This window comes from Chelmon rostratus, chromosome 21 (assembly GCF_017976325.1).
Source record: "Chelmon rostratus isolate fCheRos1 chromosome 21, fCheRos1.pri, whole genome shotgun sequence".
NCBI lineage: Eukaryota > Metazoa > Chordata > Actinopteri > Chaetodontiformes > Chaetodontidae > Chelmon > Chelmon rostratus.
In genome coordinates, this window is record NC_055678.1 from 20,232,059 (window position 1) to 20,257,920 (window position 25,862).

The following is a 25,862-nucleotide window of genomic DNA, read 5'->3' on the forward strand; positions in this document are numbered from 1 at the left end:
TCAGTGGAGAACATAAATAATCTGTCTTTTGTCTGTAGATTTGTACTTTTGCTTTGTTAAGTAAAATCTAACAGAGAAAACAGGGCACAGTAGTAGCAGCAGCATTCTGGCTTGGACATATAATTGTAATAACGGGGAAATGCTGGGCATAATGAGGGAATCAGTGAGGATGGCTGGTTTCCTCCTCACTGTGGATTACCACCAGCTTCACTGTAGCAAGTTACGCAACACCTCTGAGAACAAAACCCAGATATGAGTCATTGGGAGTGTTTCAATAGATATCGGCGCTGCTGTTGTTCTGTAGTGTCATAGGAACTCTGTGCGGCTCATCGGTGGCTCAGAACGCTGACCAGTGAAGAGGTCGGCGATCCGTATCCCTCCGCCACTCCCCCAACTGTTCCTGTCCCACAGCGTCATGACGTCACTCTGCATCCGAACAGAGAGCAGTCGCAGCCATTTTACTCCGCGAAATAAACTTCAATCTCATAGCTGGACGAAAGAAGCAAAACACAGGAGATAGCTCCGCTGACATTAATGGATATCTCGTTGTGAACCAGAGCTCGGCCAGATTCGGCTGTCAAGTCTTCACAATTCGGTAAGACCGCAGACCCGGACCGGCGCTGTCTTGTTTTTAGCATGTTAGCCTGCGCTAACTAAAGCGAGCTAACTAGCGAAACTGTGAGGAGGTTGTTGTTGAGGAGCGTCCGTGATATGCAGACGAGGCTTGGTGAGACTACACAGCTAAGCATGGCCAACGATTTGACAGTAACTTATGTTGTGATGTGCTCTCTGGTCTTGGGAATGACGGCCACACAAGCGCTGCAGCGTCTTTAATGACTGCCACTGTCCGCAACTCACTCACCTGTCAGATTTGAAGTAACTGGCCAACGTTAGCTTATCCCACACCCACCCGCCTCCACCACTGCGATAACACTAGCTGCGGTGAAGCCGACAGCCATGTCTGCCAATCATACTACCCCAGGGAAATAAGAAAATGTGTTCTTACTGTATAAACTAGCTGATTGTCAAGTTACAGTTTGTGAGTGTGGTGTTCGTACACTGAATGCTTTTTATTCAGCTGTTTACGCTTGAGCCAGGGCGCTTTGAATGGTGGGGCAGGCTTCATTGTGAGTTGGCAGCCCTGTTACCTCAAGTAATAGTGACCGCGCACGCCGTGTGATGAGGCCCCTTTCGCGTGCACAAACCCGATGATGTTATCTCGTTGCCTTCCAGTGGATCGAAGCGAGGAAAGTGAGGTGGTGCTGCAGCAAATCCAAACAGGTCGCGGTCCGTGTGAGTCATCCAGGCAGGATGTGGTGGTTTCAGAGACGGCCCTAATCCAGCCAGAGGCTGTCACTGAAAAGTGCGAATTGTTAGCGTTAACTTAAACACCAAGCACATGGCTGGATGGAAAAGTGATCATCCCAAGGCTGTAAGCCACATCTCCCTGTGCGTTTGTCTTATTTCAGCCTCCCAGCGCAGTATTACACGGCAGCCAGACTGTCTGCTCGTATCTCCTCAGACAGGGACTTCCATGTCTCTCCATGGAGCGAATTAAATGGAAATTAAACTCAATGTCGCAATGTTGTATCATATAGTGCTTGATTTTTGTCCACATATAAGCTGATTTTACAATGTGCTCATACTGGACTTCAATGTTCTCATACTGGACTTCCTCCTTACAGTAATTGTAGGAAATCGGACTCCACTGAGTTGCAGGAGTTATCAGTACTGACATGCTGGAGTTATCTACCCACAGAGAAGAGTGCCACCCTGGCTTTCATTTACCTGAGACTTCTTTACATAACCAACCTATATTATTCTCCACTGCTGAGATCACTCTCAGTTGAAATTTGGCCGTGTAGCTGCAGTAATGGCCCTTCTTTTCTTAGGTGTGACACTCCCATGGTTTTTAGGCTTCCAGCCATTGAGACCTTGTTTTTTTGTTGGTCCAGTTCTTTTGTGCTGTTTTCAGACAATCTTTTCAACAAAGTCCACAAAGGCAGCCAGGAAGGAAACGACACCGCATGTGTGTCTGTGGGAACAGAGCAGAGCGGCGACTCTAGTGAATGAGCCACACCGATGACATCATTCTGTCTTATCTCTGGATAAAAGAAGACGTTTTTGTTGGACGAGACGTGGTCTATTTAAGGACCAGAAAACTGCAGACTCAAACTGTCCTTTGGCACAGTGGGGCTCTCATGCCTTGTTCTTGTGTGTGCGCCCGTGCTGCGTGTGTGTTTTGTATTGGCACTGTACCTTGGTTCAGCATCTCTCACATAATCACAGAATTAATAGCATGTGGGGCGAGGTTATAAGAGCAATATTAAGGAACCAAGGATTTTTTTGATGTGTAGCCTTATTACACAATATAAGAAGCTGAGTCTTGTTAGGCACGGTGAGGTTCATCGCTTGAACTACAGGATAGTATGTTGTATAATCATGCTGTTTTTTAACATTCCTGTTTGTTTGAGATTTCATTCTGTGAGATTTGAATCAGCAGGTCTTTCTTTTTAAGAAGATTCCCAGTCATCCGGAGCTTAGAATATCTAGTTTTAGACAAAGGCTTAGATTTCTAGATGGTTGTTTTTGTTTTTAACTCTGCATACTAAGTAGTCGCCTTTCCATCTAATTGTCAAGCAAATTTGAAGCTAACTTTTGAGAAAAAGGAAAATGCGAAGTAGGTCAGAAATAACTTGGAAATCGTGTTTTCATCTTCTGTTGAGCACATTAACTCCTTCTTTGAAAAAGACGAAAAACACCTCAAGCGAATGTGACACTTTTTTGCACAATTGATGCTTTTTTTTTTAAATTTTTGATGGAAACAGAGCTAGTGTTTCATCACTATAGGCCTATGTTCTTTTTTTCAAAGTGTCGGTGGTGTGTTTACGTCCTTTAACAGAAACCAGACCTCCATGACTGTTCATGGTTTATTAGCTCTTAGTCAGAGGCTGCAGTTTTCAGTTATCTCATGCTGTCAGTTGAGTGAATGTGTGCCTGTCTGTGTTAGTGCCTGTGGGTATTTCATCACTTGAAGGCTTCACAGCCAGGCCTATTTGTAGTAAAGTTGACCCCTGACCTCTTCTCGTCAGTGTGCATACACTCAGAAGTGGTGGCCCCTCAGTGTTTGTTACTGTTTGTGAACACACAGCTCTGTGTTTGGAAAAAATCCTTTTCCTCTGAATGGCTGCAAAATGAAAACATGATTGGGAATTTGAATATTGTTTTGCAGCCTTTCTTCACACACGTTTTTCATTCAGTCCTGTCAGCTTTAAGAGGATCAGGAAGGTGATTGCGTTAGAATGTCATGAAGTAACCTGCACTGCGTATGTCAAGGCTTTATTATGAGGTTATGAGAGAGAGAGAACAGCTTCAGGGGACAGACACACCCAGGTACTGCCATCATACTGCAAAAATGTCGACTGAAAGGATTACCTAGCAGAAGTCTGATCTTCTCGTGATGCAGATATGAAAGCCAGCTCTTCAGTTCATTATAGAATCCACCCCAGCATTGCACTGAGCTCCATGATAACCACCAACAATAACCTCAAACCACCATCAAACTGAAGTCTGCTGTGTAGTGGCAGTGTTTGTGTCCCATTGGTAGAATACATCATTTAGAAGTCTCTTAACGAGAATGTGTTTTTGGTCTTTCGGTTGAGTGTCTTTCTTCACTCACACATGTTGAGCAGACCAGATTACAGATTGCTGGGAGCACATTTAGCATGACAGCAGGCTGTGTGCTGATAGGGATGGGTACGTTTGTTAATATCTCTGTGGCTGCATTGATCATTGACAAGCATGAGCCACTGCAGTGACCCTGCACATCACCTGTGCCAGGTTTTTGTAATACTGAAAACACCCAGTGGCAGAATAACATAGTACTGCTCTGACTGGTCATGTGACGTATCAGTGGACTACCCAAACTTTTTCATAGTCTCGACCGGTCATTCATTGTTGAAATTTGTGTGGGAAAGTAATACTTATCACAACTGAACATAAAATAAAGTACCAGCTGCTCAATCCCTCTTTCACCCTCTACTTTTAATCCCACCTTTAGCAGGGACTCCAGTAGTGTGTTTACTCGTGTGTACAGTATGTCTGCATTACCCTTTGATGAAACACATGGTACTTGTTGCCCCGTGCCATTAAAAGAACAGTCCGGGGCAGAGCAACACGCAGCGCCTGCCATCTGGATCCGCTCTTTGATTCTGCCGGGGCAGCTCCGATGTTTATCCCACAACGCCTCGTCAGCCGTGACAGTCGCTTGCTCCTTCTTCTCTCTTTCATAGCCTCCTTTCTCTCCGTCCCCCCCCCCTCCTCCTCCTCCTCCTCCTCACACACACACACATAAACACACACAGCATGTAGTGCTCCAGCTCCTGCGGTCACCCCCTTTCTCTCTCCTTTCTCCTGTCTCTTATTTTTCATTTAATTCCTGCTTTTTTATGTCAGTATTGTCTGTAATACCATGCCACACACCCGCCAGCAGTCACGTCAATCCCCCCAACACTTGTAATACTGGTGAAAATACTGAATTACAAGTGAAAATGTTCTAGTAAACAGTTTCAGGAGTCATAGCCAAAAATCTCTGTATTAAAACCCCACACGTCTACAAGAATAATTGACCGTAAGAAGCAAACATTTGTTGTTTTTTGTCACAGTTTTTATGATGCTGTGGTGAGGGTGGAAGCTACATAAACAAACATAACTGGCAAATATAATCTGGTAATCTAGTTTGTGTTCTAAGTCCTCCTGAGGAGTCCTGAGCGCCTCCGTGTGTGCAGCTGATTGATTCTTATTCTGAGAGCCTCTCCCTCAGACTGCAGTGTGATGCTACATTACAGCTCCTCGCTCGTCAGCACAGAGAGTTTCTATTGTCTCCGCTCCCATTGTCATAGAGACCGCTGCAGGTTTTCCTAGCAACCTGTGAACATTCATTTTCAGGCCTTGATGGTGCTCTGAGTGTCAGCTAGTTTCATTCAGGCATCTTTAAGTGGTCCTCGTCGTCTCTTATGTTCTCTGCTTATCATCAAACACTTCTGTGCAAGCATTGTCAGCGTCTGGTTCGATGCTGTGATTTTATTTACCATTTTTTGATGGATTTAAAGTTGGAAGCGACATATTGTTTAGCTTCTCATAATTCATAATTCTTCGTCTTCCTTTAAAATGTGTAGCTTTCATATAGTGTTTCTGCCCTAAAGCCGTGTAAGAACACGCCGTTGTTTCAATGGTTTGTTTTTGAATCTTGCTTTCTGTAATATGGTAGAACTTTTATGTTTATCTTTATCTTGTATGTAATTTTAAGTTTCGTTGACCATTGTTACTGTTTTTGGGATAAACACAGGAAGAGAGACCAGCAATGGCTAACATGGCCTGACGGAGACAGACACCTACAGAAACTCACTTAAGAAACTGAAAGTCAAATGTAAAAAGCAGAACGGACAGAACATGCTATTTAACTGCAATCTGTTGAGCGTGCAGGGTAGAGTTAAATCCTGCTCCATCATCTCTGGTGAGTTTTGGTAGGTTGATGCATTTGTGATATTTATGTTTGCTCCTTTCTGTCTTCTACCAGGTTTGACTCCATGGCTTAGAGCAACTTTTGACAGCAACTAGCTCGGACATCTCTTTCCTCTTTCCCTTGCTGTCCTCTGCTACTACAGGTATGAATGAATATTAATATTGGTTTAACTTTACAATAAAGTTACCAACCAAGCAACTGTACAGGCAAGCCACAGAGAAGAAATCTGACCTGGTATAGGAGGCTGTGATGCACTCTGAAATATATTTGTATTTCTTTTTTCATCATCAGTCTTCTTCTGTGTTTTTGTACTTAGTTGGTAAAACAGTGCTTGTAAAAGTAATTGAACTTCCTTTTCAAGATCTGTAAATGTGACTAAAGGATCCTTCTATGCCATCAAATTAAGCACCAAATTGAGTGCCTTGAGTTTGATCCCAATTAAAATGTGCATCATATAAAGCTACATTACTTAGCGAAGTATTTTAGTTCTGCTTTTAGGGGCAGACACTTGAAAGGTAATTAAGTGCTATTTATCTTTCCACAGTAGTTTGTGTTCCAACTCTTTTTGCCAAACGACCTCCGACTCCCACTGAAGGACGGCCTGAGAGAGATGAATTGCACTTGACCCGAGTTAATGCATGTATAGTCCCTTTTCTAACAGCTTTAACTCAGCCCAGAAAATTCAAAGGGAAAGGCCTCACAGGACCGGATGCACAGTTTGATTGTAATCCATAGGAAGTACTTAAATGCTGCAGAGCAGAAGCTGGTTAATCACTATAGATGCTGTGACTGGAGCTCTCTTATGGTACTTCTGTCATGGAAAACCACTGAGGTTAAACTGTTGGAACATCAAGGCTGTGTAGCATGGTGTTTTAGTGGCACTCAGTCATCATTAAGGGGCCAGAAAGTGGCTGCCGGTTAGGAGCCAAGTTTTAGAGAGTGGGGTAATTTTGCAGTGGTCGCCAGATTCAGCAGGCACCAATTCAGATTGCCAGTAAATGCCAAGTGAACTGGGATTGACTCCCATGGTAATGCTTGATATCTGATTAGTGGGGCTGAATGTACAATCTCAAAATGTCACAAATATAGCAGGTAGCCATTACTACGAAGCACATGCACACACCAGAAACTCTCAAAGACCAAGGCATCAGAGCTAAAACTGTAACCCAAGAGTGACTTGGACTCAGCCACATAGGCAATCAGCAATGATGCTATATATGTGTGTGTGTGTGTGTGTGTGTGTATGTGTGTATATATATATCAGGAAAATTATACATATGACTATAAGGTTTTCTTTTTTTCCCCCGCTACCACTGTAAGAGCAGAAAAGTATAGCTCAAAATCAACATCAGGTCAAATTTTCAAATGATCAGCAGAAGCTGCATCTATCATGCATTACAATTTTGTGATGATATTAAGATAATCATAATAATAATGTAATGATGAAGTGTCGATTCAGTGCCTTTTTGACTGAAGATGTCACAAGGAGCTAATCTTTTATGTGATTTCTTAACTTTCTATTACATTTGTTTTTATTACAAGTTTTTGATAATTTCCTATATGTATGGCATTTATTTTGCATGCACGGAGAGAAATAATTATATGTAGTTTTCAAAAAGTTAGAATTTATTACTGTTTGTTTTGATTTATTTAAGCAGAAAAGCTCAATATATTTGGAAAAAATACCATTTGCGTTGCGAAAACTCAGATTTAACTGTTTAAAGTTTATCTTAATTTTTATCCCCAATTTCTATTACCAGAGGAATATTGAAACTGGTCTCTGGGGGAGACCACGTCTGCTGTAAACTGCAGAGATCACTGTCTTCTTGCAGCAGGAAACACTTTTTGGATGTGAAGGAACAAAACATCTGGTAGAGCAGAAAAAGAAGAGCTTTACACATGGCACAAACAGCAGAAAATCAGTGTATGTGTTTGTGAATTGTGTTTTACTTTCACTGATGGACAGAACATCCTGAATAGTTCACGATACAATCTTTTAATAGCAGGACAAAAGACGATGAAACATTGGGTTTTTGTTGTGCTTGGATAGGTGACATGGCATCAGCATGGACAACACTCAGACATGTTATCATTCACAGTCTCCCTGGGCTGTCTAATGCATTTGGCAATTTAAGGGCCTGCAGGGAGAAATAAAAGCAGCCATAGGAACACAGCGGTTCTCCGCCAAAAGCAACACATCAGGACGGTTAGTAAAGAGTGCTTAGGTCCTGGAATGGATCGATGTGGGTGCTGCTGGAGAACGATAAATAGCATACACACTGAGCAGTCTGTCGTCTGCCGGTTAAGAGACTGTTGAGAAGCCATGGATACTAAACTGTTTGTTTTGCTCCCCGAAATGTTTCCGCTCCCTCTGTTTGAAACCACCACAGCGACGTCATATTCCAGATTATGAAGCCTGTCTGAACAGTGAGAACATTCATGCACAAGCTGGCGTTGTTTCTCATGAGCAGCGGTTTGAAGTGATTATTCAGTATGAATAGCCAACCCGGCTCGTTTAATGAATAATTTGGGCTGTGACTGAACTGTTCCAGATGGCTGAAATGAAATGCCACCCTTAGCATTTCACCAGTTGGGTGAAGTAGTCATACCAACAGGATGATGATTATTATTCTGAATTACTGATGTTCATGAGGAACCCACAAAATATCCTTAAGTGATGTATCCCTCTTTCTTTCCCTCTAACTCCTCATCCTCATCCTCTCCTCTTGTTTATTGTATCCACACAGGTAGCAGTGAGACGTAACCAAAGGGACGGTAGCACATACCCCCCGTCGCTTGCCTGGGACCCTCCCCAGTCACCTCCCGAGGCAGGATGGAGCCCCAGGCCTCTCAGGGGCAGCTAGGAGCAGAGGGGGACTGTGGGATGGTGAGTCTGCTGTTGCCCAGTCCCCAGAGCGAGGCGGTGACCCATGAGATGGAGGAGCTGTCGCTGCAGCCCACACAGAGTCTGCCTCCGCTCAATGAACGCAAAAATGGTAAGGACGTGCTGCTGCTCAGGACTGTCACAGCACGCCGGGACAGAAGTTACAAGAAAAAGATTTTTCTTCTTTCTGTGCAAAACACATGATGCCGCTCCTGCAGGGTGATTGAGTAACACTGTAAACAGACAGGGAAAACAGTGAGGAGATTTAAAAATAGGTTATTCTTGATTTGTCATAAATTAAAAAAAATACATTGTACTTTTGATTTTTGTTAGAACATTTGATTCAGTATCAAGTCAAATATATTGTTTAAAATCTACGTATTGCAGAATGCTGTGGTAGCTGTCCACTGTTCTGCTGTCAACATCTTCACACTCGTGCTGTAATTCTGCTGCTGAATCATCTGAATGACCACCCGGCACAAAATTCTATGGTTGATTTTCTGAGTTATGGTCATCAAAACCCCTCTGATATCAAAGAAAGTGCTGCACCATCATGTTCCTGTGACAGTAAACTAACTTAAAGAAACATTGTTCAAAATCAAGCCAAACATCTGAAAAGCAATAATAGAAAGGACTTGAGTGGGTAATGGAAGAAAACGAATTAATTAGACATGGTGTGAACTGGGCCTGGGTCTCATGCACAATTGCACATATATGGTTAAAAGTGTCTAACAACTGTCTCCCTAAATACACTCAAATGTAACTTTGTTGCGTCCCCTCCAGCATGGTAGTTTGTATGGCAGTCCTGTGTAGCCTTAAATACCCCTCACACAGAAGATGGCCTTCACACTGATCATTAATGCATGTACACAGGCACACAGGTACATACTCCCCAAATCAACTAATATGTTCAAACTGTGCTATAAAAGTGAATCCTCAACCCCTGAAACTTCCTTTTCTTTTGTGCAGTGCACAAGGAAATTATCCTCACCGTGCTAGCCAGCCGGCATGTTAGCTTCTCATCACCCTCACGATGCTGGTGTTATTTTGGCAGCCACATGGGACTGACTCAGACACTGATGGATGGGTACATGATTACCAGACTTTAGGAGTGGGTTAGATTCACTGCTGTCTTTGCCAGTTTCTAATCATGGCTTAGATGATGTAGGGAGATCAGTCCAGTGCAATCACTGCAATATTGATTACCATGCTTCGAAAAAGCTAATTTGTTAGATACAGTCAACAAACGCAGGGTGTTAGCCAGAGCTGTTCCAGGCTGGATTAAACATGGTCTGGATAAATGGACTTCGTGCCGTTGTGCATGTCTGCTGCTGCTGCTGCTGCAGGAGAGCGCAGTAAAATGTCCTGACGGTGGAAAAAGTTTTGTGGAATGTCAACAGTAGTAGCACCCACTCATCATCTTGGCTTTTGTCATTTCCTCTCCAGTGAGAACACACACCTCATACTTTCCACCGTCTGAGCCATCCCCAGCACTCTGCCAACCACAGAGTCCTCTCTCTCATATTGGTTTTAACGTGCAGGTGTTAATCTGTCTACCATCATGACAGGTCTGGGTGTCAAAGACCAGTTCAGCTGCGTGGAGCAGGAGTGCTGCTCTGTCAGCAGAGGGGGACGTCAAGACTCAGGGCAGTGAGTTTGTTGTGACGGGGAATGAGAGCCTGGCTCGTCAGAGGTAGCCCATGATGTGAAACTAGTTAGGTTATTGAGATTTAAGCAGTCTTAGAATTTAGCATATAGACAAGGGGAAATGCTTCACCTGCATCTGTCCAAAGGTAACAGAATCCACCTACCAGCACCTCTGAAGCTCACTAATTAGCTCACTGTCTCTGTGTGCATAAACAGCTGAGTCATGTCATCCACCTCTCTCCTCAGTCTGCTTAGGTCACAGGTCAACATGTGTTTGTCAGGCTGAGCAGTGTTTCCCGGAGGAATTCAGGACAAAGTCACTGACTGGAAATCTAGATACTCTTATCACCTTAAACAAACATCCTCACTGCATACCCTTCTCCATCTGTTGACTGAGTGGAGTTGCGAACTGTTCCTTTCTTTCAGGCAAATATAACCACTTTCCAACAAGCCCCTGCAAAACATCTCTATAAACAGGATCCAGAGCAGATTTCTGTAAATGTTTCACAACTCAAGTTGAAATGAAAGCAGCAGTATTCCCAAAGCACTTGTTTTGACAGTTTGATGGATGACGGCTTTGCACTGAGGTGATGCATCCAGTGGTCTTACCCTGGGGGAAAGAGTTGCACTCTGTTGTCACCTCATTATACCAGTGACAATAATGAATGGCCATCAAAGAGATGAGAGAGACAAAAGATGTGAAGTTGGTGAGGCCAGCTGTTTCCTGTTGGTGTCTTTACTCATGGTCAGTGTTTCATCTGTGCAAACCTACATCGCCTCCTAGTTAATGTGACATTTCCTTGTGACACTTGTGTTGTAGCCTCAAGCTCATTATTTCAGCTTGAAGTTGCAGCTGTTATTGTCCTTCCTCCTTAGTCACTCCTGACTCAGACTCTCGACTGCTCTTCAGCAGTTACAAGGAACCGGCATAGTCCTCCACATCAGGCTGTGTTGGGATGGCCCACAGCCAGCAAATGACCCATCCCAAACTGACAGAGTGAGAGAGGGATGTAAGAGAAAGGCGGAGGAGGGGGTTGTGGCACTGAAAAAAAAAAACAGTCAGGGAGGGGTAGAGGAATAAGAGGACTGGCCCAGTGTTGCTTCTTTGTAATTCTTAGGAGCGCCACATCACTGTGGATTCATATCTTTCGGTTGTTCATGTTGCGCTGCGGCTGACAGGATATGACTGTCACCGTATGATCAAATGCCTTAATTCCTCAGTTGTTTTGGACTACTCTCCAGGCCAGGAGTCTTATTGTAAAACCATGGCCTGTATGCAGGTCGAGAGACTCTGCTGCACTGGGGTCAGAGCAGGTGAGCACTCCTCTCTCCGTCGTTACTGTCCGATTGTGAGCTCACGCTATTACCAGCTTGTCTTAAAGGGCTCTTGAATTGCCACTCTCGGCTGCGTCGACTCAAACCATGCCAGGTTAATTTGCATTTCCAATACCAGTTTAAACGTGTCGAGCCACACCAGAGATGGACCATCTCCAGAGTTGGTTCAGAGCGGGTCTGACCACCTCCAAGCTGGTTGTGGTGATGTCAGATGGGCTTTGTCTTCATTCAGGGACGATTTAGCGACATCAGTTTCAATCATCCCATTTCTGTTTTTTTAACAATAAGCAGTAGATGTCAAGCAAAATCCTACCAACTGCCTAAACCTCATGATGATAAGTAGCTGGCTACCAATGACTGTTGCACGGTGTAATAGCAAACAGTGCTAAAGAGGGCGCTGCTTTTAACATCATCCTCAGTCATCCACTCAATACAAGCGCATCATCAGTTAAAAACACACCTTCAAGCAGGCAACGCTGTTGTTGTGGAGATGCAAATCTCTGCTGTGCTGGTCTGATGTGTCAATCCAAGCTAACACTTGTATGGAAAAGGGTAACATCGTTTAGCGGTAGTTACCACCCATCATTTTAACAGATGCACATAAAGACATGGGATAAATGATAACGAACTCATATTTTGTATTTTGGTCTCGAGTGTCCGACTTTGTGTCTCATGATTGCCTTGTTGTTACCTTTGTTTTGTTTTTGCATAGCAGAGGCCTAAACGCTGAAGCCTGTGTGTGCTATGTGTAACGGGCCGGGAAGTGTCACACCCTGGTTAACTTTAGGCTTAGTAGGGAGACAGAATGAAACAGCAGATGGTGTTTCATTCATCCTTAAACAGCTACTGAGGGCTGAAGTTGTACTCAGGAGTGAAGTTACACAGAAATCCAAGAAAGGCAGGACTGACTGACTGGAGCTAAAGCCTCCTCTGCTGCAGGCTTTCAGTGCCAGCATAGGAATATACACCACCACACACTTCTGTGTGTTAACAGTGTTTATACAGATGTGGTCAACTGGTTGGATAACTGGAGTCCTGAGTGCAAAATGCTCCTATAGCATGACGTATGTTGTCAACCTTATGACTACTGTGCAGGATATGAGTGATATATTGGGGGTTGGGGAGAAGTTAGTGTGTTGTTACCTTCTCAGTCAGATCTCATTTTCTTCCCCTTTTTATTTTTATATACTACCTCATCCGTTCATTCCTCTTTCTGCTTTCCCTTGTGTTTTTCTTCACATATTGTTCCTCTTTTTTTCTGCTTTAACATTACAATCAAAATGCCTGCGTTCTTATTTTATAACACGTAGTTTCACTTATTGTTTTCAGTGCTGCAGTTGAGGCTTCAGCAAAGGCGAACCCGGGAGCAGCTGGTGGAGCAGGGCATCATGCCACGTGAGTATAAGCAATGCCAGTTGTCCATCATTCACTGAAAGACTAATGTGGTGTGGGCGGGAGTATGATAACAAACTCTGACCCTGATAGCTGACGCAATAAACATGTTTGCTCTATTTTTTTAATCTCCGTAATTTTTCTGTAAACTTATGCAAATGAAAATGTTGTGTGTTTGCAGCTCTGAAGAGCCCGGCAGCTTTCCACGGGCAGATTCGCAGCTTAGAGAGAGCCAGGGTAAGGCAGCCAGTTTGGAAATAAAGTGCTAAATGTGGACTTACGAAGCGGAGGAAATGCACTCTCCGGGACCTGTGTGTTGTTCAGTGCAGCAGAGAAGAACAGAACATGAAGTGTTAGATGATTTACTGACTGCTCTGCGTCCGTCTTTGTCTTTAGACGGAGAATTTCCTCAAGCACAAGATCCGCAGTCGTCCAGAGAGAGCAGAGCTGGTCAGGATGCACATCCTGCAAGGTACGAGTACTTCTCTTGTTCTCACTATGTTCACTTATTGCGTCATCTAGTATTCCCTTTGGAATAAAGAGACTGAACATTTTAAGGGGAATATGGCTTCCTATTCCTTCCTATGCAACAAGAAATCTACAGGCAGACATAATACAGTATGATGTATTCTCTATGTGTGACATTTATCTCGTTCCTCAGAGACTGGAGCTGAACCTTCACTACAGGCCACCCAGATGAAACTGAAGAGGGCCCGACTGGCCGACAACCTGAACGAGAAGATCGCTCAGAGACCCGGCCCCATGGAGCTGGTGGAGAAAAACATTTTGCCGGTGGATTCCACCCTTAAACAGGCCATCATTGGTGAGAGTCAGCGATGATACGATAACTAATGTCGCCATAGTAGCCAGCCAGTGATTTAAGAGCATTTGTGCCTTAATGGACTTGGGAAGAGGTTGTTGTTTGATCAAACATGCTGGGAATCGGAGAGAAGTGATGATAAAAGTTGTGTAGTACTGGCAAAGAGTTTAAAAAAGTGAGTGTTTAAGTAATGGACTCGGCTGTTGTCTCTCAGTGGGCCAAGTGAACTATCCCAAGGTGCTGGATGAAGACAGCAGCGACGCCCTTTCCCCAGAGCAGCCGGCCAGCCAGGAGTCTCAGAGCTCTCTCCCCTCTCCAGTGGAGAGCAAAGTGCCGGAGGCGCCCTCTCCAGCCCCAGCACCACCAGCACCACCTAACGCCATACTGCAGGTCAGACCCAGGACTAGTAACCCTGTTGTTTCTGTACACCTGCCCTAGAAGCTCTGGATTTTTGTTATTTTAACACTAATATGGACTTTACAGTGTTTATAAGAAGTTCAGTGTTTGCTTTGCAGTTACAGTAATCCCTCGTTTATCGCGGGGGTTACGTTCCAAAAATAACCCGCGATAAGTGAAATCCGCGAAGTAGATATATCTTCATTTTTACTATTATTTTACACTGCAATATTGTACTATAGAATGAAACAAAACGCCAAAACTTGTTTTCACGCCTAAACAGCGTTTAATAAATGCAAATATTAACGTTTTTTTTTAACAAAAACTATGATACAAAACAGGAAATATTGTCACTCGCGTATTTCACAGTCCATCCAGCTGTGCCTCTTCGTCCTGACTCCGCTGCGCTGTAGCGTCTTTTTCTACTGAAGGCTGCGCAGGAGTCTTTGCCCGAGAGAAGAACATAGTTATGGGTAGTTGTCGGCACTCTTTCTTTTTCTGAGCAAGAAGATTTTTATAAACGGACATGTCACCTTCAAAGCGCTGTAAAAAAAAAAACACTGTAAAAAAAATCCGCGAAGCCGCGATAAGTGAAGCGCGATATAGCGAGGGATTACTGTATACGTGTCTTTTTTGTTTTGTTTATTCAGGCCTTCCCAGTTGCTACACAAGCAACAACAGACTTTGTAAAAGTGATCTCTACCAATGAGCTGCCTGCCAGCCGCCCCCCTGCTTCTTCCAAACCAGGCCCAACGCTGGTAAAAGTAAGAAAATTTTTTCCATCTCTGAATACAATCTCACCTCTTTCTGTAATTTTTGAATGCCGCTGGACAAAGCACATGTTCTCCCACAACAGCAAAGCCAGCAGAAGACCCCCTCGGAGAAGAGCCGCAGTAAGAAGGGCAAAGAGCCCAAGCCCAGGGTGAAGAAGCTCAAGTACCACCAGTACGTTCCCCCAGACCAGAAGCTAGAGGCCAGCGAGGCGCCCATGGACTCCTCTTACGCCCGACTACTGCAGCAGCAGCAGCTATTCCTGCAGCTGCAGATCATCAGCCAGCAACAGCAGCACTACAACTACCAGACCATACTACCAGCACCGCTGAAGTATGTCTATGAAACATTAAAACTAATAAGAGAAAATGATAATTGTCGTGATTCTGTGTATATCACAGACATAATTGTATGGATTTCTGTTCTTCAGGCCTTCACCACTGTTGTTTGTTCTGTCTTTTTTTCCTCTAAACTGGCTTGGCTTGCCTCCATAACTCTTTATCTGAGAACGCCTGAAAGCAAGCCAAATATTGTTGTTTTCAAAGACCCAGAGGGCCATTAGCGAGTTTCCAATAACAACTCTGTGTCTAATCATATTAATAACTAACAGGATGTTGTTTCTCCAGCTGCTGTTTTCATGAATGTCGTCGCAGCGGCGTCATGGCCGAGCTCCCTTTGAACTGTGCGAATGTGCTGTGGTTTGCTTGACTGGCTTTGTTAGTGTGAGGCGCAGGGTACAGGGTGGATGGTCTGTCCATATTGGAAACACATTTCCTCTCTCTCTTTCCTGTCTTTCTCTTTTCTCTCTCTCTCTTCAATGATCTCTCCAATAATACTCCTTTGTCCACCTCCTCTTCCTCTTTTTCTGTGTCTCTTTCTCTCTGTAGACCTGTGGCAGAAGGTCAGAGCAGCAACACCAGCAGCCTCCCGACCTCCATCATGGTGTCTTTGCCCACTGCACCTCCACCTCCCGGCCCGGCTCCGGCTCGCCCGAACAACTTGCTCTCGAACCGCAAGCCAGGAGTCTTGCCTGCCAATCTGGAGGAGATGAAGGTATTTGGAAGCTCACATGTACACCTACACTCCACCTACAGCATACAGCTACATACAGCTACACCTTTTTAAAACAGTAGGTTCTCACCAGGACTTCAAGAGATAGTTATGATAAAAGGTAAAAAAAAAAAAATGTTTAACTCTTGACAAAAAAGCCACAATTGATGATATGATGATATTTATATTTGTCTAGGTGGCTGAGCTTAAACTGGAGCTAAAGTTACGTGGCCTCCCTGTGTCAGGAACAAAGACTGACCTTATAGAAAGACTGAGGCCTTTCCAGGACAATCCCAGCACCTCTGCTCCTTCCACTGTCCCTGCTCCTGCCACTACCTCCTTCTCCTCCATTCCCATGGAGGTCACCAGCACCACTACCGCCCCTGCTATAGTCCTCCCAGTCCAGCAGGTGGCTCCAGAGAGCATGAACCCCACACCGCCGGTCTCACCCATTCCCACTGACCCCTCCGCCCCCCAGCAGGATTCAGGCATGTCCGAGGCTCCTTCTGAAACGCAAATGGGGAGCGCTGGCGGGGCAGGTCTGCAGTCCTCACCTCTCCTGTCGTTCCAAGTCCCAGAGGAAAAGGACAGGAGGCTCCACGAGAAGGAGCGGCAGATAGAAGAGTTAATGAGGAAGCTAGAGCAGGAGCAGAGGCTGGTGGAGGCACTGAAGATGCAGCTGGAGGTGGAGAAGAGGGCCAGCACCACGGACCCTGTCTCTGTATCTCCCAAAGCCACCTCTGTACCTGCCATGAACCCTGTTCCTACTGTCCTCAACTCAAATGTGGTAAAAATGGAGGGTGCAGTCCTGTCAAACTGCTCATCCACTGCAGCTACAATCCCAAACTCGATCCTGGGCTCCCAGGCTCTCTCCCCCCTGCCAACGGTGGTCAAGTTGGAAGATGTGACTGTTTCCTCTGGCAAGCCGCTGCAGCTCCAGACCCAAACCCAGCTCATCACCCAGATCCAGCCCCAAGCCCAGCCCCAGGTGTCCACCAGCCCGCAGCTACTCTCCCAGTCACGGAGAAGTCCCAAGCTCCAGACCCAGCCCCAACCCGCAGCCCCCAGCCTGCAGCAGTTCTTCATCAGCCACACAGGCGGAGTGTCCCAGGTGCTGGGTCAGCCTCAGACTCTGCTGACCACGACTGGCCAAGCCGGAACTCAGATCCTCCTCCCAGTCTCACTACCCAACAACGCCACTGCAATCCAGCTGCCGAGCACCACTGTCAGCCTGCAGGTGAGACTGCAATCAAGTAGACGCACATCATGTGTTGTGCTGTCAAGCTGAGTTCACCTGCTTTAGGGAGGTTACATATTCAGCATAGTTTTACAGACTGTTAGAAAACTGGATGTGTAGACTCAGAGAGCAAAAAATGATGCTCTAACACTCTGTCCTTTTATTTCAGCCTGTTCTCCAGGCCACAGTCTCAAATCCAGGCCTGGTCCAGGCCTCAGTTCCTCAGCTGCAAACCACTAAGATGGAGACGGCCCCCACCCAGCAGTTAGCCAACCACAATCGATTGCTACAAGTCAGTCACACTTCATGACGAATTTCATATCCGTGAGAAATAGCTCTCCAGTGTCTGTTTGCCTTGTTTGAAGCAGTAATGCTGGTCTGTCACTGTCCTGTGTGTTCTTGAAGTGTACAAAACAATCCTAAACTCTTGTAATGACGGTAACATAGTTCTGCTGTCGCTGTTTTAGTGGATTGTTTTGATTATCGATCTCGAAATTCAAAACAGTCGGTTAGCTGTGCCACAAGCTAATTAAGATAATTGTGTGTAATTCATGAAACTCTATTCTTCCCTCTCCGGTCGCTCTATATGAGAGCTGCATACAGAGTGTGTGCTTGTAAAACATGCCCAGTTTGCTGTACTTTACATTCCTCCTTTAAAACAACAGCTGCACTTGGTTTTGTCTGATTACCACATGTATGACAAGTATGGCATTTTTCCTCTTACTTAATTCTTTTGGTTTTTGAGGGGAATTTTGCGTCTTTTTACATCTGTCTTGTTTCGCTGTTATGATGATGTCAGTCCCTTGATACATGACGGACTGACGTGAGGCTGTCTTGTGTCTCGACAGACTCTGACTATGTCCAATAACACCGCTGGTTTGGAGAACCAGACTAGACCTGAGATGAATCCTCAGTGTTTCCTGAGAAGCTCTCCAGAGAGCAGGGTCTCTCCACGGGCTTCACCCAACCACCACATCTCCAACGGACCCCTCAATAAGGTATCAGTGCTGAGTTATTACTGGAGGGGAAGGGGCTTTGGTTTTGTGCAGTCTTCATTTGAACAGTTTTGCCTTGTTTAGTGTTTGCTTCACACACAGTGTTCTTAATTCTGCCTGTATTTTCTCCACCTCTGTCTCATCCTTCCAGTCTTCTTCTCCTCAGCCTGCCTTCATCCTTCAGCCCACCTCCCTTGTTACCCAGCCTCCCAAGGCAAGAGAGCCTCCCCGCTACGAGGAGGCCATCAAACAGAGCCGCAACGTGCACATCAACAATGTTTCACAGGTTAGATACACACCAGCCACAGCTCAAACACACACACCAGCAGGCACCACTCACATCATGCCGTACGCTCCTCCAGCAGCTCTCTGCCGCTGTTTCCTTCAGAATACCAAAAAGCATGAAAACGTACGAGTCTATTTTTAGTTGTCCAGCCTTGAGGAATTGTTTCACTTTTGGTGAACCAGCTTCGAGTCTCTCAACCTCGTTCAATGTCCTTTCAGGTTCCCACAGCAACAAGCCAGCAAATGGATGACTTGTTCGACATTCTCATCGAGAGTGGAGGTGAGGAGGAACTCTGACTGCACACATTGTGTTTGGCATGAGCAAGTCTAAAACATTGTAGTCTCAGGATAACGTTAAGAAAACGGCTGTGGAGGCAGCAGCATTTTCAACTTGGTGACGTTATATCTTATTTAACAGAATTGGACTGATTATGTTTGAAATAGTACAACATAAGTAATGGATCAGTAAGTAATACATGGATTGACCTACTAAAGTCATGGATGAATGGGGTCTTCACTGATAATAATCCAGGTTTTTAAACCCCCATCCCCCCCAAATCCCCTTTCCAGAAATCACTCCATTTATCCAGCAGGACCCTTCGTTGTCTCTCACTAAGACCCTCCCAGTCACAGCGAACATCACCACCCTGCCGGTTGCCACCGCTGTCTCCAGGCCGCCTCCACAGATCCAGGTGGCCCCTCCATCCACCCTGAGCCCCATCATTGGTCAAAGCCTGCCCAGCCTCTCCTCGCTGGCCACAGACAATCAGCTGGAGGCCTTTCTGGAGGGCACACTGGCCGACACGCCGCCTGCGTCAGACCCCCGCACGCGGGGCCTGATGGAGGAGCTGCAGGCCCAGCTGATGGACCAGCAACCCTACTCACCCATGGACACATCAGACCTGTCTTTCTGTGATTCCTCCTCACCCCCCTCCTCGCTGAACATGGGCCTGTCCGACCCAGGCCTGGACAATATGGAGTGGCTGGACCTCACCATGCCACCAGGCCCCGCTGGGGCACTCACCCCACTGGGGATCCCTGCGGACTTCCTGGATTCACATGACCTCCAGCTGCACTGGGACTGATGGGGGCATGGATGAAAGAAAAAGGTCACGTTAAGGAGAGCAGAGCAGCTGAGTCAGGAGCGAGAGATGGATGGATGGATGAAGAGAAGATGAAGGAACCACAACATTTTAAGTGAGGAAAGTCACTCTTACCTCTACATCCATACCATCTGTAATATTCCCACTATACTACAGGAAGAGACGCTGTACAGGCAGTGCACTGATTCAAGTTGAACTACAAGCAGGAGTTTGCACAGCTTTAAAGGAGGCTGCACAGCCAGAATAACGTCATCACTAAGGTGATCGTGGTCACTTTTACTATTAGTGATTAGGATTTTAAACAGAGTGGACTTTTTCAGTGTATGATCTCATGATTTTAATGATCGCTTACAGAGACGAGGAGACAGAGCCAAGTGAATACTGGTATTACAGACTGTTTGTAAATACTCTTCAAACCACGCTAATGACAGAGAGCCTGAACAGTATCGATGGTTGATTGTTTGTACTGGACGATTGGCTGGTTGGCTTTCAGTGAACTCTGGGTCTGTTTTACTGTGTGCGCACAGTAACTCAAATCCTTCTGGAGGTGGTCTGATGGGAAGACCTTTGTTCCACTGAAGCATACTGTGCCATACTATGTTATAAAGGCTGGCCATTACAACACAGGGACTGTCAGTTCACAGACTACACATGTAATCTAGCTGTAATTAAAACATTAATTCTCGATAAGAATGCATTTGAGGCTTGGCCTGGCCAGTACAGCCTCAGATCCTGAGCAGTTCACCTGGGAAAACTTAGACTAAACCAGTCTAAGCACTTTTAGGAGTTGTCATATCTGTTTCTTCCCTTTACAACTGGAAGCCAGATGTGCTCCATCAGTCACCGAGCCAGGTTTTAAAGGGATCCCCAGCTGAGAGGAGGCCGAGCCTCCGTTCACACTGGTCCAGCCTGCCACATACTGTAGATGACACGTCTGCTGACTAGTCTGATTCGTTGTGTCACACATGACTGTTCTCCTCTGACCTGGCACAGCCCCTCCGATCAAGCTGATGAACCAACAACTAAAGAACAAAGACTCGACTTCAGTCGGACGACGAGAGGAGCAAGCTCCTCCATCTATGTGAGAGCTATGCACTAAAGAGGCGGAGCGGTCCGACGGCACGCCTCATTCACCTCAGAACAAGGAAATGTGAACTTTGCGCTTCTAAGGTGATTGTTAATACGAAGTGATCAATACGGCTGTGGTCAGCAGAAGTATCGCTCCAGAGATACTGTGCAGCTGCTGTCCAAGTATCTTATTTTGAATGTAGTTTTGAAAAGGTTGAAAAATGGGACTTAACTCACTCAAAGTCGGCAGCTTTTTTCCTTCTGATAGCAAACTGACATAAAACAGCGGAAAAGGGAACAAATATCAGTTTATGACACCCGCACACACATAATAGGTGTGAACGGTGCAAGTTATATCAAAGAATAAAGTTGTCTTTGAGAAGATGAGCTTTATATCTAGCTGTCCTACAGTATCCCTGCACTTTGTGTGTGTGTGTGTGTGTGTGTGTGTGTCAAGGTGGGAAATGACTGCATTACTAGCTAAGAAATGTGCTAGTCAACAATTGCCTGTAGCTGATAAGTTAGTCCGCTTTAACAGCCCTTGTATGTCTGGAGTGACCAACCATCACATACCTGGTTGGTGAAATAGTCTGACTTGTGATGCATCAGCTGTTGCCTGCGGACAAAGTTGGTTTCCTGGCCGACCGGGTGTGCGAGAGAAGCGAGAAAGCGTGTTGATTTCTCTCTGTGTGTGTGTGTGTGTGTGTGTGTGTGTGTGTGTGTGTGTGTTACCTGTCTTTTGCATGTACACCCCTGTCTCTGTGTGCATGATTGTACTCGTGTTTAGTCTCGGCCTGTTTCGAGCTCTTTCTCAGCCGTCGCCCACGCCCATCTACAAATCAAATCATTTGCTATCCAGTAGACGTATTCCAAACTTTACTCTTTAAAAGGCTTCTGATGACTGTTTACCTTTTTTATCTGTGTTTTACAGTTGGTGTCCTACGGTCAAAAACGCACAGACACCTTTTTGAGGTGTGACACACAGTGGGGTGTGGGTCAAGAGGGCTTATCTACTTTTAAAGCCGTCATAAATTCTAGATGTTTATTTTTTAAGGATTGCATCCCACTCAGTGTTCCCTTTCCAACCTAAATATTGAGTTGCTGATTTAGTATATCGGTTTAAATATTTCTTGGGATTGATACTGTATGGCACTTTGAAATAAGAATGCTTTTTTTAATTGTCATTTTTAAAAATTCCTGTCCAGTGAAATGACTTCTGCAGATCATTTTAATCACTTTATTCTGTCATTACGTCCATGGGCACTAGAGGGCGTCGCCGCTCCTCTGTTGTGGCTTCTCGGCACATTTTCAGTGGCAACTGTTGGAACATCAGGGTCATTTCTAGCAGGAAAGAAAATTTAAATGGGGCTGGTTTTTGCATTTTCAATAAATGGGTTTTCTTCCTGTATAATACTGATTTGCTGTTCACATCATACTGCGGTGAGCTGAGCAAACTGATCGAGAGCCCTTCATGCCAACGCTGTCTTGTCAAAAAAGTGTGATGCTTTGACTGCTGCACTTATGCGTTGTCATCATATCATGCCAAGACATGGATGTGCCCAAATCCAAAATGTTTGACCACCTGAAAGTGTTGCTCAATACTGCACAGACCTGCCCCTGGGCTTTTTTTGTTTTTTAATTATTTTTTCTACAATCAAACGCTAGTAAACCACCTGTTGAAGCCGGTATACCTGCTTGCAAGTTTAGTTGTGTTTCTGTTTTTTTTCTCCACATTGCTGCAAGTGTTAAACCCTAGACAGGATGAACAGAAGGAATCACTAGTTGATTCATGCGTATCCTAGAAGAGATGACGAGTTTATAGTGTTTTTTCTTCTGTCTGTTAGCTGTACGACTATCAAATTTGAGATTTTTCTTTCTTTTTTTTTTTTTTGGCCAAAAAGGCAGTGGAACATATTGTCACATTTTGTTACTGTTGTCACGTTTTTGTATTTATCGCTTTTTTTAGGGTGAAAAGTGAAAGAAAAAAACATTTAATCTTGTTTTCATGTTTCTGTAAAATCTGTAAAAGAAGATTTTGTGTGTATATTTTTGGTTTGCAGAGTTGTCTTCATTTTATTTTTCATATCAGACGTACACAAACCTCTTGGCTGCAGTAAAGCTACACATGTATGTGATTTACACTCAATATGACACCACTTAACCATTCGGCAATTGTGGTCGCTGACTGGCCAGACAGGGACAGCTAAAAGCAATAATGGCTGCGTTCCCTTGATATACTGTATGTCCGATCCTGCCTTGATTTATTAATGTAAGAACTTTTACTACAGAGTAATACCGTTTAAAAGTTCAAAAGCACTTCTATCTGAGTGGTTAAGTGGGGCTTTGTTTAAAAAAAAAAACGTTTGTGGAAGCACCGTCAGTCTGAAGAACCCGTAAAGGTTCCTGTCGGCTTCTTTACTCTCACATTTGGAGTTGGCAGGTGTAGGCTCAGGCTCCCCATGTTGACTTCAGCCTTCCCGCTTGTCCTCAGTTCACCTGCGCCATTTATCATCATGTTAGCGTTGTACATTTTTCGGTGGAGGAGCTAAACTTTGGAACAGAGCTCTGTACAAGATGCATGTATTTTGGGGACATTAGCGGCAGCACAGATGAGGGACAGAGTTTCTCCATCTTCATCAGTTGATTTACATCCTTCATTGTAGCCGAGTCTCCTATCTATCTCCACCACCCACGCCATGCCTCTTGTTGTTTGTATGCCATATGTTTTGCACATTGTGTACATATTTATATAGATGTAATGCATATTTTTATACATGTGTAACATCCATTGGTTCTCTATTTTGTAAATACTCAAAAAGATGTATATAAGTGCTGTATGCCTTTATGTGTCAATAAAATTTGGTGTACTGTGAACGCTTTTGCAGATATTAATTACAGAATAAGCAGAACACGGACAGAAGTGATGTTGCATTTCAAATGCCAGTTCAAGTACAGAAACAGAAGAATGAAGGAAGCTACTACATTTAAATGATGTTGTGGTTGGAAGTTTACAGTTAACAGTTCTTTGTCACACCTGTCAGGTTATAACACCATGTTTGCATGTGCTCAGCGATGCATTTCCATTTTCCCGTCAGATAATGGATGTTCACAAATATATTCCCCTTATACCAAGGAAACTGGTCACAAAGGTCAATAAACATGATGCTGTATATGTAAAGAGGCCGTGACACGTTTTCTTTTAGGGATCAGTTTGTTTGGCGCAGCCTCGTATCTGAATGGCAGTGTTTGCTTGCTGCGTTCCTTAATGAAAAAAATAAAGACAGCCGAGTCCTGAACACCTCCAAGACCACAGGAAGTTGTCCATCAAGTTCAGAAACTGGATTGTCCTGAACAAATCACACCAGGGCCATTACTATAGCAACCTCCATGTCAAAACGGCTGGTAGGTGTGTATGTGTGTCTGGCACTGGGGACACTGGTGGTGGACGTCCCTCAGACGGTCCATGAAGAAAGGGATTAAACAGCAGCCTGCGACACACCTGAAGAAGCAAAGAGATCAGGGATCTGACAAGTGATGTGTGAGGTCAAAGTTCAATATTTGCATCACAACAGCTAGTTTCTTTAATGCTGACTGTAAAACACTTAAAACACAATGCTGTGTGTATATGCATTTATACATATATATATATACATACATATATATGTAAGTACATATGTATGTATGTGTGTATGTATATAGATATTGATATATATGTATATCATACAGATAAGAGACTCTTGGCAGGAAATTAATAAGCAAATTTCTGGCAAGGTAAACATTTCAACAGCCAATCAGGTCAGAGAAGTCGTACCCCGTCATGGAGCACAGGCAGCACAACATCCAGGTGCTCTCGCCCACTCGGCTGCGGGTTTCCGTGAAGACGACCTCTTGACAGGACGGACACTGGGTGGCAGCCGGCGTCCGACCCAAGCTGTCCGCTTCCCCGTGAGAGAGACAGAGAATTACTGTCCGGGCAGGCGCTCGCACTGACACCGTCAGGTGTGTGTGATGTGTGTGAGGTGGTGGAGCTTACCTTGAACGACTGGGCCCGCTGGCTCCTCTGCTGCAGGCCTAGTTTTCACTCTCTGCTCCAGCTCTGTGTCCTCCTGTGTCAGCTGGGGACCTGGCAGCAGGTAGATCCCCCCACGGGGTATCTCAGTTTTATAGAAAGAGGGACGCACATCCTGCTGACCTGATTTAAAACATGAGCAGTTTAAACATGTTTTTTTTTTTTTTTTTTGAGTGACATTTTGATGGATTAAGATTTTTAAAAAAAGGTGTTTTAACAGGGAGCACAGAGCAATAAAGAGCAGTGTCAGTCCACTGGGTGCCATTACTGAGTCTGGAGCTCTTTTCCTGTTTCTCCAACTCCTCCTTTTTAACCTGCAGCTCCTCCAGCTCCATCTGGATGATGTCCAGCTCACTCAGGTCGTCGCTGTCCTCACCGGTCGCTGACGACACCACACAGGGAGAGGACGGTTACAAAGCTGAAGCGTACTTTTTATTATTGCAGTATACTTCATGTAGCCCCCAAACTGACAAAATGCAGTACAAAGTTAGTTATAACTAAATGTATCCAGAAATTTTGGTGGAGTATAAAAGCAAATATAAAGCTTTATATAAATCAGATAAATTACGTTTAAATTTATGTCACTTTTGTATTTGTCTTAACACATTTAAGTTTTCGTCCTTGGTTTTTCTGTGTCTTAGTTCGTAGCACACACTAATTATTAATATTAATATTACTAAATATATTAATAATAATAATGTGATAATAATAATGATGATATCGAGAAAGTAAAGAAAGTACGTAAGACAGAACAAAATACTAGCTAGCTTCTAGTTTGTTAGCTAACTTTATTGCCATTAGCTTGCTGGCTAAAATGCATTAATAGTTGAAAAATAAAGTGCACTAGTAAAGTTTTAATTTGGCGGCAAAGGGGAAAAGCGACTCTTTTTACCAACTTAGCCAGCTTTGTTGGTGTAAGCTTGCTGGCTAAAATGCTTTATGATTTGACAAGTAAAATTAACGAGTAAAATGTTTTAAAAAGAGTGAAAAGCTACTAACCAAGCCATAGTGACAGTATGTTTGGCTGTAGATGCTAGCTGCTGTTAGCTAGTTAGTTGCTTAGACCAAGAGATCGCAGCACTGGAGGATTATTGGCTTGTGAAACGTAGCAAACGTGCACACATCTCCCAGCTCAATTCATGGGGGGCTATAATATCGGACTATCACCCAAGTCACAAGACCGGACGGCCCGCAGCTCGCTGGTTATCTCTGTAACACTATATATAGAGGTTTTTGACATAATGCGAGAACTGTTACTTCACATTCTGTTGATAAGTTTAGCTTTT

The 25,862-nt window shown here is 44.5% G+C and overlaps 1 protein-coding gene across 3 annotated transcripts; it reads left to right on the plus strand.

Moving 5' to 3' along the window:
- The first annotated feature begins 464 nt into the window (after positions 1-464).
- On the plus strand, positions 465-23,649 carry mrtfba (myocardin related transcription factor Ba). Of its 3 annotated transcripts, none has more exons than XM_041962603.1 (17): positions 465-595; positions 5,579-5,666; positions 8,272-8,520; positions 12,720-12,785; positions 12,964-13,019; positions 13,179-13,254; positions 13,444-13,605; positions 13,817-13,992; positions 14,649-14,762; positions 14,855-15,102; positions 15,657-15,822; positions 16,016-17,056; positions 17,226-17,348; positions 17,905-18,054; positions 18,218-18,337; positions 18,556-18,616; positions 18,907-23,649. In XM_041962603.1, exons 3-17 carry the CDS (start codon positions 8,358-8,360, stop codon positions 19,419-19,421), a joined length of 3,237 nt encoding a protein of 1,078 aa, XP_041818537.1. In that variant the 5' UTR covers positions 465-595; positions 5,579-5,666; positions 8,272-8,357; the 3' UTR covers positions 19,422-23,649. The 3 variants fall into 3 exon arrangements, with proteins under 3 accessions (XP_041818537.1, XP_041818535.1, XP_041818536.1); XM_041962601.1 differs by having other exon boundaries at positions 18,203-18,337; positions 18,907-23,648; XM_041962602.1 differs by lacking the exon at positions 5,579-5,666 and having other exon boundaries at positions 496-595; positions 18,203-18,337; positions 18,907-23,648.
- The last annotated feature ends 2,213 nt before the right edge of the window (positions 23,650-25,862 follow it).